This window comes from Micropterus salmoides, unplaced genomic scaffold (genome assembly GCF_014851395.1).
Source record: "Micropterus salmoides isolate LMB-PRFRI ecotype aquatic unplaced genomic scaffold, ASM1485139v1 Ms_hic_scaffold_10, whole genome shotgun sequence".
Classification (NCBI taxonomy): domain Eukaryota; kingdom Metazoa; phylum Chordata; class Actinopteri; order Centrarchiformes; family Centrarchidae; genus Micropterus; species Micropterus salmoides.
Window position 1 is genome coordinate 16,263,677 of NW_024040041.1, and position 18,869 is coordinate 16,282,545.

An 18,869-nucleotide genomic window follows, 5' to 3' on the forward strand; every position below is an offset into this window, starting at 1 on the left:
TTTTGTGTAGGCCTACACAGAGAAGGTTTTAGATCTTTGAGTTCAGCTCATGATGAATGGGGGCAAAAACAAAAGTGTTGCGTTTCTAATTTTGTTCAGTGCAGAAATCAACCATCTCGACCCACCTGGTAGGGAAGACCGGGTATGGTTTCAACATGACATAGTGTAACAATACTAATTCCACCAATTATTTAAATAAATAAATAAATAAAAAGATAGGAGTGGTGTGATATCAGTATTTACCTACTTCCTCCCCGATCAGGCATGGGGGTTGTCAAGGCTGTGGACAGGCACATTCAGAATATATAGAGAGAAAAAAATGATTTTGAGGTACGAAAGTCAATTTTTTTATACTATACTTTCATTGCAGATAAAATAGCATGACATATATAATTAAATCGTAGTTTCTTAGGCAACATGTCATGCATTTTTCCCCTGGTAATTTCAAACCACCATGCTAATATTGCTAGTTAAACAATGGCTGACAGGGCTGAAGTTGGTTTTAACACTTTAAAGTGCCATCCCCCATACGTAAGCCTTGGGACTTTCTTGATGTCAATATTTTTACAGAGTACCCTGCAGTCTCTAGGTCCACCAAGCCTAAACTCCAGGGTTACCAGCATTTATTTGTCAATACAGTGACCTGTGCTCCCATTTAAATGTTGTTCACATATGTGTGCATTGGCCCCCCATCTTTTCCCTACTCTGTCTTGGTTGGGAGAGGGCAGGGAAGAAAAAGGTGCATAAATCCCAGTATGCCAAAGAGTAAAATGTAGAAGTGCCGGTGCTGCGTACCGGTCCACTTCAAGCACCGTCTGACTCAGATTAAGAATATGCACACATTGACACACAGGTCTTTTTTTTTTTATTAAGACCTCAAGATGTACAAATATTTGCTTTAATTAGGCACATGGTAGTAGTGTTTATTAAGTATACAGTTAAGTTTGTTCTAGTATACAAGTTTACATACACACCCAACCATCCCGATTTAATTGTTTTACCAGGTTTAAATGTTAGTGTTAAGACCTGTACGCTTCAGTGTCTGACTACTGTGATGATGCAAGCACAGACACACACACACACACACACTTATTAGGTGCACATTGGCACATTTTGTTAAATGTTATGATATCACAACAACTATGACTGGCAGTAAGTGTTTTTTTCTTTAAGGGCAAAAACAAGAGAAAGGGGTGGTCATCACTCAGAGGTGAAACAAAAATAGCAAGTAGCAAAAGGAGAGCAACAAATTCCCCAAAAGACAGCAAAGAAATTAATAAGTGAGAAGTTTAATGTAAGCAATAGAATAAACCTTTCGTTTTCCATCCCACGGCACTGTTGTGTTATACAGAGTAAGAACAGCACACCGTTCGTATGGGATAATAGTGTATAATACAGCTTGCGCTCCTGATATTACTATGTTGGCTAATTGCAGGGTTAGAAGGGAAGAACATTAAAATATTTATATACCTGTATATACCTTATTCATCTTGTGTAATTACAAAAAAAAAAAGACATACATGTGTGACATTACATAATTGTTTTTCTTGAAAGTTTACAGGTGCTGCAGGATGTCATGGTCAACAATTCAGCGGTTTATCAGCACTGTACCCTGTAGGCAGGATTTTCAGTTACTTACGTTATCGCAAAATTAGGGCACATAACCACTCAGTTGTGTTTGTTACAGCATGACATCTCATACAGTTCCTCTTATTGGAAATGACTGTCAATGCCTATGAATATTTTTTGGGCTGTCTTTGTAGATACCCCGCTGTTGTCCCAATTGCATTTTCAGAAAAATGGTAATACTATCGTGAGGTAGTTGTCAAAGCATCAGGGTTTCGTCTCGTCTTTGCTCAGGGCTCCTTTCATTTCTGCTCCGAGGAGCAAGCGAGGGTCGGGATGTAGGCCTACCTGAAGAGTGGATTAGGACATGCGTGATTATCCATCGCACGTCAGAATCTGCTTTTATTGCCAAGGTTTACTCAAAAGGAATTTGCTTTGATATTTTTGGTGCATAACAAATCACATGTATAAAATATCAAAATATGCTACCTGTTATGGTTTCCCAGTCTCACCCAAATTGATCTAGTTTCTGTTGGTCACACAGAACAAAATGTTCAGTCGACTCAAAGCTTAATAGAAAAAAAATTTTATTTTCCCCTATTCACAAAAATTAAATAAAAAAGGGATACATCAGATAACATCCCACCTGCACCACAGTTGAGCAAAAAAAAAAAAATAGGTACATCAAATTCAATTGCCAGCCTTGATATCAGATTGAAACAAAAGTGATGAATGAGTTTTCCCACATTCTTCCCCAAGGTATGCAAGTACAGACTGTCCTTCAGTCCAACCACATCAAATTTGACATAATCAAATGGTCCGCTATAAAACAACGAAAACAAAATATTCTTTAAATAAAAAGAATTTTTTTTTTTTTTTAAAAAAAAGGGAAAAAAAAAAACTTTTAAAGTCCAAAACAATTTGTGCACTGGAGCACAAAAAAAACCCCATCAAACTAAAATAAATAAATTAAAAACAACATGAGCATCAAAATAAAAAAAAAATAAAAAAAAAACACAATTGGACAACTTGCATTTAAATTTTCTTATGAATATAGCTTAGTGTATTACAACATGGCGAGTGGTAAAGCCTCAACTTTTTTACCAATTCTTTGTGGCACAGGAGCTGCATCCTTCCCAAAAACATTGCAATGAATGCCTCCCCAAAAACATCTTTCTGGCCTGTGATCAGTGAGTGGCCACCTCAGTTCTCAATGCTTGCCTACCAGTTAAACCTCAAGATGATACCATTCAGTATTCACCCTGTGGGGCGCTGCAGCTTACAGAAGTGGTCAGGTATCCGAAACACGCATCTCTCTCTCATACATGCACGCGCGCAACATTTGTGCTACAAAAAAAAAAGAATAATAATTATGTCACCTAGGTCGTGGGGAAAAGGAAGAAAAATTCTGTAAAATGCATAACGTACTGATGTGAGTTCATATTCAGGAAAATTTTTTAGGTGTTTTCCATTTGTGACGGTCTGTTTCAGGAGATTTGAGCATCCCGACGATAAAACTGACAATGTTAACTGGCAAGCAAATGTTGATCTTCCCAGTGGCCACTTCAACTCAGGCATGACTCAAACTATGGCCCAGACATAACTTTATTGTAGGGCTGGTGCAAAGTTACATCTAAGCATTACTCGCGTACACACCTTTATAGTAAAAACACCAACAGGCAAACAGCCATACACACTTTCATTACAAGCGTCCACTATGGACAATGACTAAAAGTTAAAGCTGGATAAAGACCACCACTCTCTCATAAGCTAACCAGTGTCAGGGGAGAACTATTAGGACTCAGTATATTCCCAGGCATATCCTACACAGTATCAACGGGTGAACATATGGCAACAACAATCACTAGATTGATCACAAGCTGGAGAAGTACCTTATTAGTCCAGCAGTGATTTGAATTGCCATTGACAAAGCTCTTATAAGGTAGATCCCTGCAAGAGGACCTTTTATAAAACGACTTAAAAAAAGGGAACAAGCCTCTTTGAAAAGCATGCAATGTCCATGTCGAGAAGCCTTGATGGCTCAAGCAGCCATCATTTAACAGAAAACTTTGAAATAGACAGGGACACACTCAAACACAGATATGGATTGACAGGTGCGCAGAGACATGGATCCAAAATACTGTAATTAAGATGTCCCCCTCCTCTTAAATCCTATTCAATCCATTTTTAGGAGGAGCTACATTATCAAACTATGTTAAGAGGCTTACCCTAGTCATTTTACCATTGCTTAATATTATGCTTACTTTAGCAAGCCATTAACAGTCCTAAAATCACTTATCAAAAAGAAAACTATATCTCAGTATATTACTGTATGTCTTACATTTGAAACTCTAAATTTCTTACAAAAAGAAAGTGCATTTATAATCGGTAAGAACTAATTCATTCTTGGTGATGTCTTAACGCTCACATTAAGTCCGTTTTGTAAATACTCTAAAAACGAAGCAGCAGCAAAAAGGATTCTCAATATGCCTACAGTATTTGAACTCGTGTTGCAGTGGGCGATTCTCCAATCAGACATGAGCTGATTGCCGTATTAAATCTACCTATAGTTGGTCGTCTCACAAGCAGCCACCATTAAACTATAGGGACATTGATTAGACAACATGTATGAGTGGGAGGACAAAAGAACCACGCACCCGACAGCTTCCAATTATGGCAGCCTCTCCATACGGACGACAATTTATGTAATAAATCAAGTGAGCAGCAAGACATTCACTCAAAACATGCGTCACATAAGAGGCGATATATGTCATGCAATAACTTGGTACTGCGGTGATAAAAGCTTGAGGACAGACCTACTGCATCTTTTTTGCCTCGAATGAGAGGGGGGGGGAAGAAACCTATGATTCGAGGGGAATTCAGCAACCAAGGGAAGAGGAAGGAAATTAAATTCAGCTAAATGTACATGTGAAAAGAGAATAAGACCCATGTATATGCACAACAATTGGTTTATGCAATTTCACCATAAAAGGTGAAAATTTGTGCAAATAATTTGTGCACATTTCCTGCATTGTTACATAGTAAAAGCGTCTCATGTTTTTAGCCTCTGGCACGATTAAACGCATCTACATGTGCGAGTCATTCTACGGACAACGTGCATTGTGGAATTTGGGACTGTGGCACCCTATGCTGGTTCAGATAATTCCTTTTTTAGAATGTACCTATCCTATCTGACACCCCCCTCCCCTCCCAGCCGTCACCTATCTTAACAGAATAATTAAATCGAGGAAGGGAGGTCAAAGCCAGCCCCTTTTTTTGCCCTCGCCTACCTATTATCCCTGCGGTGCTGTTGGTGACAGTCACTTTTGAGCGTGTTGGATTTAGTGAGGCGTTTAATCCGAGAGGTATATGTATATCCCCAGTTTACCCTCCCACACCCACCACCCTCCTCCCACCCTCCCTTACAGAGACACACAGGGCGCGGGGGGAAAGGGGGCCATCCGCTGAGTGGAGGATCAAGGCCAGTCACATCCCTCCAGCTCTCGTTTCTCCCCACAATCTGGGCAGTGCAATGAGTTCCCCAGTAACCCTCCCGTACATTAACCTGGGAGAAAAGACAGAGGAACAGAGAAAAGAGATTAAAATCACATTTTGGTGAACAATTGGTAAATGTAGAGGTGCGATGAGTGTTTCAGGGGTCAAACGGATGATGCACAGATGGTGAAAAGTCTGATTCTGGATCAGGGAAATCATTTGGGAACAAAATGTATCATTGCTTATCAATGAGCTGGGAGTTTCATCATTTCCAGAAGTGGGGAGGGCGTCTCAGGGGTAAGGACTGTAGATTTGTGACGAAGAGACGTTTGCTGGACATACCTAACAGGTTGGTGTCCTGTGTGGACAAGGGGATGGTTTGGTTAGACGCCGTAGCAGGCAGACAGGCGTTCCTTCAACAGAGGAGGAAACTGCTCTGAGAACTGCTGCCAGTTCTCTTCACCGACCTGGTCCTTGAAGCCATGCAAGATCTTGGAAAAGAACACAAGAACAATTGTGGAGGCTGACTAAGCGCTTTCCATGAATGTTCAATATAGGATATTTAAGGGTGAATTTCAGGCGTAGCTGCTGACTTACACCTATCTACACAGGAGGTAACAAAGAACTTGACTGTTTGCTAAACCCCGCCCCAACCCTTCCTGTGTTTTTGGTTTTGAAAGGCAAATTGTGATTAGACAGACACAGTTTAGCAAACATTCGACATTCAATGGACACTGTGATTGATTTAATTGGTGAGAGTGAAATGTCCCACTGCTCTCCCTCCACAAAACAGAAAGCTCTATCCACACATCTCAGACTCAAAAACCATCCACACCATGTAATCAGATTTCGAATGTCTGATAGTGATCATCATAGAGTATGGTGAGCTAGCACTACATGAGGGGAAGGAACACTTTAATCACAGCTCACTAGGTCCATCAATCAGATCAATGTGTTTGACGAGATGGGATCAGTGATAAGGCACTCACCTTATAAAACATGTCTCTCAGGTCATCCTTGGGGTTGACCCAGGAGGCCACAGCATCACAGAAGAAAATGAAGTCCTGGAGAGAGAGGGCTCGTTACTTCATTACACAGTGAGGTCTAGAGTTCTTGTTAAGTTTTCATCAGTCAGAAAGTTTTTACACAGAGCTGAAGTCTGACTCCTCTTCTCCAAAACAAGCAGAACAGCTGATTACAGCAGGAAATTAAGCTCGTTAAACATCAGGTTCCTCTGATGCTCAGGCTAAAAAGACGTGATGCTGCCAGCAGATCTGCTGCTCGTCAGCTGTAAATGCTTTAATAATCTTCCAAACTGTCGATTTTATTTTTGTGTTGCTTTCTCTGTGCTGGAGTTATTTTAAGAACTTGATGGTTTTGTCCAGTTTGTTATTAAATGGTTAACTTTATCATTTATACTCCCAAAAAAAAGTTTTAGTTTTTCATTATATTCCAATCAAATCTGATGTTCATTTATAAATGTTGCTCATGGATAGAGGTTACAAATAATGATGCCTGTGCATCGCTTTGTACGCAGTATAGGCCTTCAGCCTACGTCAGCTGGTTAATTTGCCTAATCTTCGCAGGTTTTAAGACCACGGTGGAAACGCACACAATAAAGAGCTGAAGGAACCTTTTAGCTCCTTGAAAAGAGATCTGGGGACTAAAGTCCCTGGTACTTTTGGTCGAAAAGCGGATAATATCACCTCACCTGCACCACCCCTGCAGGGTTCACGCCGATCATCACACAGATTCCCCGGAAGGCTGAATCCTTCTCCTCGTTATCTCTGATATTCCTCAATGATGTGCACCTGAGAAAAGGTATGACGAGGAGACAAAAATTGGACTGTATTGATTCATCAGTTCAGTTGCTAAGGGTCTGTGTTTTGTAAACCTGCATGCAAGCAGTCAACAGGTGTGCTATATCTGGATCAGAAAATATAGGAACAAAATGTATCATTTTGTGTCAATGAGCTGGGTGTTTCATCATATCCAGAGTTTTCTTAACTGGTGAAAGTTAATTCCTACATAGTGCAATAAGGGCCAAAAATAAAAAACAATGTGTCGTATTTAAAATCAGTAAGCTGGGTATTTCACGATACCCACATAATGTTCACGTGTGACTCACCATGGTCTAATGAATTGCTGCAGCTGTGGGGCCACTTCCTGGGGACAGACGTAACCCAGTCTGCCAATAGTAATGGCTGCACACACAGGGACAAGAAAAACAATTCTCCTCAATTCCACATCGGACGCTTTCCAACATTTTAAACAGCCCAGCTTAGAGTGTATGACCGTGTGTGTACCTGTGTTTTCCAGCAGAGTCTTGGGTGTGTTGGGTCTATTGATGATCTCCACCAGGTGTGGCAGAACCATTCCCACATATGGCTGCATCTCTGCACCTAGACACACACACACACACACACAGCAGAGAGAGCGCACAACATCAAGTGTCTGAGGAAACTGGTCCACCTGCAGGGTGGAGGAGTCAAGGTGACAGTTGTCACAATGTTATGCTTCTGACTTTGATGATAATTGGGCACACGCTGAGCCTTGCCTACTTTAAACTAGTAAGAGCAGCACAAAGAAAAACAAATAGAAAACTCCCATGAAATAAACAAACGTTTTAACTATGGCAGATTACTTTATTGCATTGGTGACAGCAAGAAGTTGAAGTCTTAATGGCCGGGGGGGGGGGGGGATCTAACCATTGCTGCTATCAATGTATACGTCAAAGTTTAATTTAGATTTTTTAAGTCCTTTTTTCAATTTCTAAAAATGGAAATTAGAGAAATGCTCCAATGGTCGTTTATTTATAGTAAAACATAGTAAGAATGCTTCCCTGCATTTATTATGCAACATGACATTCATACTATAACAGTATCAATGTGCATTTGTACACCTTTATTGAGCGCGTGAATTTCAACACAATATTTTGTCTGAAGTGCAAAACAGATACTAGATTTAATTCACTGGTATCCACTAAAACCCTTTTGCAAACACAAAAATACATGTTGCAATAAAACTTCTTTATAACATCCTTCACTTAAAGTTGGCTTCCCGACCAGTACAGGTCTGAATTTATCTCAAGACACAAAAAAAGAGGCAAGTCTCAACATCTCTATAAGAAAAATCTCATTTGATTTTGCAGCGGCTGATCTAAAAGACACGCTCACCAGGATTGCTTGTTTGCTGCTTGACACTTGTGCCTGTAAGGAGATCACACAGAGTGTCACTGGATCTTTCACAATGGGCATGTGTCAGGCATGCATTCACGCGCACACACGCTCACGCAGTACGCAAGCATAATGAGGTAGGGTTTCGGTGCACAAGTGTTAATGACAGACAAAGGGGAACAGCACACTGAATTCCCCCCTTTTCCAATCAGGCAAAGTTTGGCAAAGTCCTAATTGCATTAGGTTCTGAGAAAGATTTGAACTTTTCTACAACTAGACAACTGCTCTGCCCGGAGTGAACTGTGGAAAATGTTCTGCCACACAAGAACCACAATTAATGGCAACGGAAAGGCAAAGGCTGTGATTGGTTTAATTGTTCACTGAAACACACACACACACACACACACACACACACACACACACACACACGTGCATCCAAGCACTCAACTGTGCCACCTAGAGCCCGGACCAACATGAGGTGTCCGATGTCTGGATCAGAAATTATAGGAACAAAATGTATCATTTTGAATCAATGAGCTGGGTGTTTCATCATATCCAGATGCTGGACCCTTGTTTTCAGTGTACGCAACCAAAAAAGGTAACAGAAAAAGCATCAACAGTAAGTGCAACCTGCTTTCTAACCCACTCACCCATTTGCATGGAGATCTCTCCAATGGCCCAGGTAGCGTTGTTACACACTGAGATAAACTCTGGGTTCAGGTTGAGCCCCAGGATGGGCATGAACTCAGCTGGAGGGAGGACATGGACACACACACACTGGTTACAACACCAACAGATTGACATCCAATCTCTCTCTCACACACACACACACAATTCCTTTACAACCTCCAGTTTGGTATAGCCTTTCATTTAAGACATTGGACCATTTGTGTCTACAACAAGTATCACAATCAGCCAGTCAGGGTTCTGATAAAGCACACTCACCAATGCAGGGCTTAACATGTGGAAAGCACGCCTTGGTTAGATCACCCAAAAGAGCAAAAGAGCTTTGCCTCACCTCAGGCATAGTATCCTGGCAACACAGACCAGACATCGTAGTGTTACACGTACAGTAAATATGTATGAAACTGCCCTGTTACATGTTGTGTGTGGTTGCATTTGCAAAGTTAAACACACACACACTCCTTACCTGCATGCACTGGAAAAGCAGGGTCATGATGTTAGATCGGGCCACTAGCTGTTCTACATGACCCCCCAAACCCTCAGCCAGGCCACTCAGCAGATCCAAAGCCACAATCATGAAATCTTTGTCAGGAGCCTCATACTGGTCTGGGTGTTGGTTGTACATCTGTACAGACAGAGCAGACATGTTTCAATGTTTGTTTGCCTCTGAAAAAAAGATGAATAAATACACAGGACATTTATTTTGGGTGCGTGTTTGCATTCTCACCATAGCTTGAGCTAGTGTCTTCTGGACTAGTGTAACACAGCGCTGATAGACAGGCTCACAGTAAGGTAGAAACCCACTCTGCAGGGCGGTGGCTACAGACGACAGACACTGGAAGAAACAGACATGCACAATTTGATGTTTGGGTTGTACGCCCACCAATAAATGACAAAAAGCAGTCAAAATCCTACATCAGTGACCACTGTATTCAGATTCCTTTCTGTGACATTTCAGTGTGAAAGAGCCAATACAGGAAAAGCTCATAATCTGAACTCAGTGTGGGTCAGCATGCCTCCTGTAGTGCAAGAATAAAAAAATAAATAAAAACAAACAACTTCTTACCTCTAGTAGAGGGAAGAGATCCTTGTCTTCGTCCTTCAGCTCATTCCACTTGGCAATAAGGGGGGGCATCAACTTCTGAATGTACTCCTGAGAAACAATATAAATGAGTAAAAATCAACGTTTGCCCCACTTTTTAAACTCAAGACGTATGATTAAAAAGGTTTCAACACAAAACAAATTAATTTTGTCAGTCAATTTTCTGTGTTGCTTTTTCCCCCCCAATCATATTGAAAGATCCATACCACTCTTAGACCAATGGTAACAATCTTAAAGGGTAACACTTACAGGTTGATTGAGGTGATGACCAACTGAGTCTGCTAGAGTTCCTATAGCATCGTAGAGAATGAGGAGATTCTTGTGCTGGTACTTCCCGAAAGCAAACACCAGTGTGTCCAGAATAAAACTCAGGTAGGGCACCAGCTCTGTGCACGCCTCCTCCTCCAGGGTTGCAAACGCACTAGGATGGACGGCATGAGGACAAATTAATATTTCATCTTTATATATTGTTCTTCCGGTTACAGAATGATACATGCAGAGTATGGATCAGAGAACAAAATGGGAACAAAGTCTATCATTGTCAGATCAATGAGCTGGGATTTTCATCATATTCACATACAAAGGAGGAGTGTGAAGCGGCTCACCTGCAGGCCGCCTCCTGCACCCTCTTGTTGCCGTCCAGGATGCGTTTAAGGAGCTCTGTCATAAGGGGTTTGAGGTAGGAGTCTGGGGGCTGGGACACCACCCAATGTGCATAGCGACTCAGGGTCCAGCAGGCAATTGAGCGCACCAGGGCCTTTTTGTCACAGAGACACTGGATGAGGTGGGGGATCAGCTCCGGCAGGTAGGGCACCATGCCCTGCATGCAGCCTGAAGCATGGAGAGAGGAGCCAATGAGAAAATTAAAAGAGGAAAGGATAAGTTACAAAAGCACAATAATCACAGATTTTCCCTTTAAGAGTTCTTCTGCAGTTAATGATTTAGAGTAAAAATATTATTAATTATGTTATTATTTAATTAAGTTTCATTGTTTAATCATGCTTTTTATTACTCTAAAGCACTTTGTCCCCTCGTAAAAGGTGGGAGATGAATAAATTTCACCTACTTTCAGCATGCCGTTTCATATTGTTGCTTTACAAGTATGAGGTTAGCTAATTTAAAAGGGCAAACTGAACTGACAACACCAAACAATGAGTGAGGATTGAGAGAAAAATACCACTATTGCACAACAGCCTAGAAAAGAGCCTATAGCCTAGTTCACACTACACAATTTTTAGCCCAATTTGCAGTTCAGCAAGTTCAGCGACCATCAGGCTGTGATCAGGGGTCAGTTGTTATGTGTGAACTACACAACGATGCATCAAAATTCCTCCAACACATTTCTGACACATCGCCGACGTCTGCCAGATATCTAGCATTTCAAATATCTGGAGGAGCTGGCTGACTCGACATCCAGCCAATGAGAGCAGGCAGCCATTTTTTCCCCCCACTGTAAAACACTATTTACTCCCCTCCAACTCTCTGTAGCTCAGACAATCCCTGCTACCTGCATGTGCTAATCCATTCTTTCACCTATATTTTTTGTCCTTATAATTGGTATCTTTATAATAACAAACAGCTGTTTCCTGTGTAGGTTCGCATCATTTCCTGCTGAAATTCGTGTAGTCTGCACAAGCCTTTAGCAAATCTGGATCAGAAACAATAGGAACTATAGGTATCATTGTAAATCAATGAGCTGGGTTTTTCATCATTTCCAGATAGCTCGTGGCATCCCTGATCCCTGACAACAAATCTGTAGTTACTGTGAGTATTACCCTCAGCTATGGCCCCCAACACCAGGATGCCAGACTCCTTGATGACCCAGTCAGGGTGGAAGAGCAGTCCTTTCAGGAGCGGCAGGAGGTGGGGCAGCAGATCGTCACGGAACACGTTGGCCAGAACATCCAGTGCTGCGGCTGAACACTTTCCTACAGCAAAAAGAAAAGCCCAATTACAATCTATTAAATCTCAACCCGCTGGTAGTTTGTTTTACGGGAGACCCGACATCATCCATCCATATACACACACGCACACACACTTCAGATCAAAAGACTGACTAAATGTACAACATCCTGTTAAGCCTTCAGAATGGCCCCTTCAACATTTTGGCAAGCCTCTGTAACTGCATTTCTCCATCACTTACGCAGGTTCCAGTCAGACAGCGTGTCGTCATCGTCGTCGTCGTCGTCTTCTATGTCCTCATCCTCCTCGCCCTCCCCTCCTTCGTGCTGCAAGGTGACAGTGCGCGACTTGTGGAAACGAGGCTTGATGTCCTGATCACTATCTGGCACTGCCTCATCCTCCTCCACATCACCCTGGACAAAAACACACAAGTTTAACTTGAGCTATATCATACATACTTTGAGACACTTTTAAAAACAGTCCTGGGCCACTTCCAAAACATTATCCTGTGTTAGCTGTAACTTTTGACAGACAGACCATCAGCACTATTGTAAAACATAAGAACACAGATAACTCACCTTTAATAGTATGATGTCAATCTCTGAATACTTCATCCCATTTACCAAGATAGGTGTCAGTCTATATTAAAGGGAGAAAAGGAGGAGACCTGCTTGGTCAAACATAATCCCTCATAAGGGGATAAGAAGGCATTGATTCTGTATGAAATGCTATTCAGTAAAACCCAGAGAGAACAAAAGTAAAATTTTTATTGTGATAACCAAATCTTTCACAGTATAATAAAAAAAAGACAATCACAGAGGCATATATCAATGGAGGTTCATGGTTATCTTTTTTGGTAATTGACCCAGAACACACATAGCATTAACAGCAGTTAATATGCTACTCACTGCACCAGGTGTCCAGACAGCATCTCCTTACAGATGGGCTGCTCTGCTAAAGTCAACCAAAACTCACAGGCCTCCAGAGCCACGTTCTCATCAGGGTCCTGTGTTCTCTGAAGCATGTACTGCAGGAGATGAGAAAAGTATGTGTTGAGACTAGGAAGTGTGAGCTGACACATCAAAAAAGAATGAGCTGGGACTGAGAAAAACACTTATGTAACTGAGTCTAGCACATAGCCTTGGCAAATCTGGATCAGAAACAATAGGAACTATAGGTATCATCGTAAATCAATGAGCTGGGTTTGTCATCATTTCCAGATGCAACATGAGTGGAGTCGTGGTCAAATTGTTTTCACACGTCAAATTACGTGGACATCCAAGAGGTCCACAGCTGATTGGACAGTTGTACGACACTTACCTGGATGATGCTGTGCATGTGGGGAATGAGGCGGTCAATCCGGACCTCCAGTAACATGACCAGTGCTCGGCACACATTCTTTCGAACCTCAGAGTCCTCATCTGCTGCCAGCGCAAACAGGCTCTAGTATGAGAGAGAAGGAATGACAAGAAATCTTTTGACTTTTTAAAAGGGCAAAAACAGCAGGATGGAATAAACAAAAGAAATAAAAATAATGGGTGGACAAAGCAAATTTCAAAAATGAGGAATGACACAACTTTCTCTTGTCTGCTACTCAAAGACAGCAAGCTTACCTCTATGAAGGTGTCAATGTTGTCCATTAGTGCCTGGGCTCTGCCAATGATGAACTGATTCACACAGGCTATGGCATGGGACCTGCAGGGACGACAGGAAACTTGGTCAAGCCAGTGTAACTTGTTAACGGTAGACTCAACCAGAGAGGTGGGTTAGTGTTGAAAGAGAGTGCGTTAAAAATACATGAAGTCCCAGTTTAACAACTTATGAACGGCAACATTTGGTCTCTTTCAGCCAACACCTCATCTTGCAAAGTGCTAATTTTTGTGAAAAAAGGAAATTTTAGAGAGAAAGACATTTCTAATTGAATCTTAATGCAACTCTTTTTAAGTGGTATGTAAGTGTAAGGGGGAAAGGGACAGTAAGATTAGAATATCTGGATCAGACAGTATGAATACAAACACCTTCATGGTGAGTCAGATGTTCTATATTATGCATCACGCCCAGACACTAATCAGAAATGAGCCCCTTTCTCTCCTGTACCTAATCTTGGGGCTGCAGTGTTTGAAGAACTGAAGGAATTTGGGTATCATAATGTTGAGGGGTCTGTTCAGAGCGTCGCTGTCCAGCAGCTCCGACGAGTCCTCGCAGATCTTCTGCAGTGCTCCAAACGAGCCCTGAGACACGGACATACACAGAGAGGCTGTCAAATCAAAACGCAAACGAACAGGGACACAGAGAAGAGAATGACACTGCATCAGAAATTACGACTGAAGCCAAAGTACTGAATGTGCTGCGCAGTCTTTGTTTCAGCTGAATGTTTACAGAAATAATTTTAAACTGCTCAGTCAAATTTTCTCACTGTGGATATTTTATATGTCAAACATTGACGCAACTAATACAATTTCGTGATGTAAAAAATGAATTTTCCTTATAACTTCAGGCCATCTTCCATTAAGGTGCGCCATATCCAGGGATCACATATTGCATATGCACGCTGATGAGCACATCTAGAGAGCAATAATTAATTTCGTTACACCTGTGCCTTTCCTATATTCAAAATAAACACATCACTAATTCCATACTGAAGATACTCTGCCTTTCAAGAAGACTGCTGCTCTACCAAGTGTCTTTTGAAAAAGAATTGCCGATGTTTCAGACAGTGTCACTTGACGTTTCAAAACATTCAAATGCATGAACAAAAAACATCCAAAACAGAAATCATGCACTAGATCATGCAGATTCCTCCTTTTACATGTCAACATTATATAAAAAAAAAAAAAAAAAAAAAAAAAACACATGCAGCATTATTATTTGGAGTTCTGATATTTCTCGATAAGACTCCCATGGGCCACCCACACAGGTGCATGTCCAAACTATGCATTTTTATCTACACTTGAAGTTTGGGGAGCTCATGTAATTCCCAGAACTCTGCCCACATTCAACTCGAGCAGCGATTTTATCAGCCAGAATAAGTGAAATCACCTGTGTGGGTATTTTTTAAAGAAAGTGACAGCCCTACTTTCTATAGCACGAATAAGACCAAAGAATAAGGGAAGCACAGGGTACGCGCAAACCTCGCAGGTGTTGTAGTCTTCCGAGTTGAGCAAATTGCAGAGCTGGGGCAGCAGCTCGGGCCATGTTTGTAGCTCTCCCTTGGAGGCAATGGTGGTGATCAGGATGCCTAGAGGAACAAGAGAGGGACAGAAGATGACAGTGATTTATAATTAGCAGGACATATGCATTAATACAAAAATCCCAAATAGCCTATGAAATAATAGTAATCCAAAATGATTACATTTATACAGCATCTTAGAGAGCAAGCTAGCCGCTAGGCTAATTTATGCAGTGTAAAAATAAGCTAATAATGGTGATTACCAAGTTACAGCAGTTAAAACCACTGTCATCTCAACTTGAGCTGAACTAAACACTCCACAGCCAGGCTGAGAGTGAGTTTGGACTTTTAGGGAGGGGCGAGCGCACACAGCCGTAAAGAAAGGGAAAACAAAATCACTGTAAAATACATAGCAGCACAATATTAATTTAATCTTGATAATTTTGTTTGCATAATCGTTAGAAGCCAAAGTGATAACTGAAAATAAGATTAATTGCACAGCCCTAATAAGCAGTTACCTTAGCAGCAGCTCTGGATCAGACAGTATGAATACAAATACCTTCACAGGCACTCAGGTGATATTATGCATCATCTCCAGAGGGTGACAGAAGGGGAGCAGGGGAGGAGTGGGTGTACTGGGTTTGTAGATGGTTGGCTGATACAACACATACAAACTCACCAATGGTGGCACGGATGAGTGGTGAGGGATCACCGATGTTGTTGAGACATTCCTGCTTGATGAAGTCAGCAACAGTTGGGGGGAAGTTCTGGTAGTGGGCCTTAACATTGTTCTTCAGTATCAGACCGCTCAGAGAGCGAGTTGGCTCGTCTGACAAGATGGAGAGAAAAAATAAAAAAAGGCACCAAAACGTTGAGAGAAACGACCAAACAAATTATGTTTGTGTGCATTTTCATATTGTTACTATACTGGATAAAAGATGAACAAAGCCCTGATTTAAAATGTTTGTATTTTAACTATTATATACACAATATACTATACGTTCAAGTGGGACATGCAGTACAAGCAGGTTTTAAATGTATGGGGAATATAGGAGGTACTTTCATTATTGTGGATCAATGATATGGGTGTGTTATATATGGCTGAGAGAGGGGAAAACCAATCTGGCTACTCACCTTCAGTTTTGAGCCGTGTGAGGACAAAGATGAGATAGTTGTTGAAGTCAGGGAACTGGTTGAGTTGTTCAAGTTTCTAGCACGGCAGTTAAGGACCATTTCACTTTGAGTAACCAGCCTTTGATCTCTGTGCGAAGTAATGTGTTTGACAAGTGTACAGTTCTCAAGAACATAAAGGACATGCGTTCCTCTATCACCAGTGTTTTCCACATATACAATATTTTTGGGTAGGTCACTCAAATACATATATATACAAATATTTTTGTAATTCATTATTTAGAACAATTCTGTGCATAAATACAGTTAAAAGGGGATAAAGAGATTTAAAAGTCTGCACCAGTGCATTAATGCGCAATTGCATACTTGGTAGGGGGACATCCCCAGCTTTGCAGCTGACTCAACTATAAGATAAAGGAGGCTTGTTACCAGCATATGAACAACTGTCCAACCCCTTCACTTTGGGCAATGACAGAATAAACCTCACCGTGTGGAAAACACTCAACCACCAATTTGATAATAAATATAAACATTAAAAAATGTAAACATACCACAGGTAAAAATCCCTTTGCATTTGGCTCCAGCATAAAATCATGCATATCATTAGAGAGGCACCATTCAGTAAAAATATCAACTAGCATTACTATGATTACACTGTAGTAGGATATAGGGCTGCAACTAACAATTATTTTCTTGATTTTTCAATTGTTTGTTCTATAAAATGACAGAAAATTGTGAAAAATATTATCAGTGATTCCCAAAGCCCAAGGTATCGTCCTCAAATGTCTTGTCCAAACCCCAAATATATTCAGTTAACTGATAGTTGACAACTAATTGATTAATCATTGCAGCACTGGTAGGATACTTGTTGGACAGCTCTCTGCGTGACTGTGTTGGGTGACTGTGAGTCTTTGAGCAGTTGGAGGACCTGCTGAAGTCCCTGCTCATCTGGCTGCCACTCCATCCTGAAAAAACACACACGCACATAAATTAACATTTTAAATTGAGTTCTATGCATGTTTTCCAGTGAATTCTAATAATTTACATAGACTACTAAGTAGAACTAAGGAAAAACAGCTAAGCAAGTGGTCTCTGGATCAGACAGTATGAATACAAACACCATCAGAGGAAGTCAGATGTTTTTTGATGCATCATTTCCAAAGTCCATATGCACATGTGAAGGATGTTCTTTAAAGTCTAAAACGTCTTTGGCAATCACTATGCAAACTAATTTGAGCCTGCAATACACTTCTAAAAAGAGCTCCTGTTTAATAATCTGACAAGTCATATACATCTCTGTATACAGTACTTTATCTAATCACTCCATGTAAAAAACGTTTGAGGAAGAAAGGAAATAAGCGGAGGGGTATATGTAGGAAGTTGTGCACATGGTGTAGGTTCAAGGTGCACAGGGGCCTCCTAGAGTTGGGTATGGGATCATTTAAGGGATAAAATCGACACGCAGCAGCGGCTGGCATGAGAATCCCAGCATGCTAAGACCTAAAATTGTAATTGGAAATCGGCTTGCGGCACAAAAACGAGGACATTAGACAACACGACCAGCTAAAATCTGTGACCCGGCTTAACCACCGCTCCAAGTTAATCCTCCCCCCGCCACCCGGCCTACTGATCCAAATTACAGGAACGCTGTGTTCTCTATATTTCTCGTTTTAATTTCAACACTGCTGTACAACACTGCTGTACACAGCACGTGGGCCCGAGAATCTCGATTTACTTGAAGGCTCGTGTGCGGCTGGTCAGTGTGCGAGAAAAGTTGTCAGGAAACAAGTTGCAGCTAGCTGTTGTAGCAGAGCCGCGTTGCACGGTCCAAGCTAGCAGTCCGTGTGGTGTACGTTAACTAACGTTAGTTACATTTGACCGCACTGGTTAGCTCACTCCCCCAGTAACGTCAATTATCGACTAACCTATCGGTTTGTTACGCACAATTTGTCTTGCCTATAATGTTACACAATTGACCTGATGCTACTAAAGTTGTCCTTCTTGCTACGGCCTGGTCGACAGGGCAGTTCCAGGATGGGTGGTCACAATGTGCCCGGCATAAAAAAAACGGGCAAATACCGGCATTTGCTAACCAAAGGAAGCCATGTACCGACTCATCCTTTAAGAAAAATCTAACATCATGATACACAAGTATGGCATCGCGGTTGTAACAACGTCGGCAGCCAATAATCTGTACAAACTTGGTGAACACGTTTTGCAAGCTGGCGTTAGCCGCTAAGCCGCCTGAGCAGTAACGTTTGACTAACAACGCTAATGCTAACTTACTAGCCAGGCTAATGCATTGCTTTAATATTCGCTTTATCACAACACCTTACCCGATGAGGCGGTCTGATCGATGTAATATGTCTGAAATGTTTGTCAGAGTACAAGCGTACCAATACTGTACGTACAATATTGACTTTAAAGTTGAATTATCAGTACTGGGCCGCTCCTCTCCCGTGTTTCGTAGCGGTTCCTCTTGTTCAAATGAGCACGCCGATTTGAAATTGACCTATGGCGGCTTCCGTTCAGTACACATTTCGCTAACTACGCGAGATTACAGGTCATATTTTGAAATTAATTGTTAATAATTAAGTACAAAATGACCGTTCAGTGAAAATAAAGTAACGTTAGGCCTACAAAG

General features: G+C 41.3%; 1 protein-coding gene and 1 non-coding gene across 4 annotated transcripts; both read right to left on the reverse strand.

The window, feature by feature from the left end:
• Nucleotides 1-1,276: 1,276 nt before the first annotated feature.
• LOC119888308 (transportin-2-like) lies at nt 1,277-18,772 on the reverse strand. Of its 3 annotated transcripts, none has more exons than XM_038698822.1 (26): nt 18,637-18,772; nt 17,091-17,190; nt 16,229-16,304; nt 15,774-15,923; nt 15,057-15,163; nt 14,023-14,156; nt 13,539-13,620; nt 13,246-13,368; nt 12,834-12,952; nt 12,504-12,564; nt 12,167-12,338; nt 11,799-11,951; nt 10,629-10,854; nt 10,273-10,444; nt 9,988-10,074; nt 9,649-9,756; nt 9,388-9,546; nt 9,183-9,270; nt 8,888-8,986; nt 8,238-8,270; nt 7,368-7,463; nt 7,190-7,265; nt 6,773-6,872; nt 6,051-6,125; nt 5,404-5,552; nt 1,277-5,131 (listed from the first exon to the last, which is right to left on the reverse strand). In XM_038698822.1, exons 2-25 carry the CDS (start codon nt 17,187-17,189, stop codon nt 5,445-5,447), a joined length of 2,703 nt encoding a protein of 900 aa, XP_038554750.1. In that variant the 5' UTR covers nt 17,190; nt 18,637-18,772; the 3' UTR covers nt 1,277-5,131; nt 5,404-5,444. The 3 variants fall into 3 exon arrangements, with proteins under 3 accessions (XP_038554750.1, XP_038554759.1, XP_038554767.1); XM_038698831.1 differs by having other exon boundaries at nt 18,562-18,711; XM_038698839.1 differs by lacking the exon at nt 8,238-8,270.
• On the reverse strand, nt 17,318-17,386 carry LOC119896651. The gene has a single exon (XR_005443268.1). It is a non-coding gene; the product is annotated as a small nucleolar RNA SNORD41 (small nucleolar RNA).
• Nucleotides 18,773-18,869: the final 97 nt, after the last annotated feature.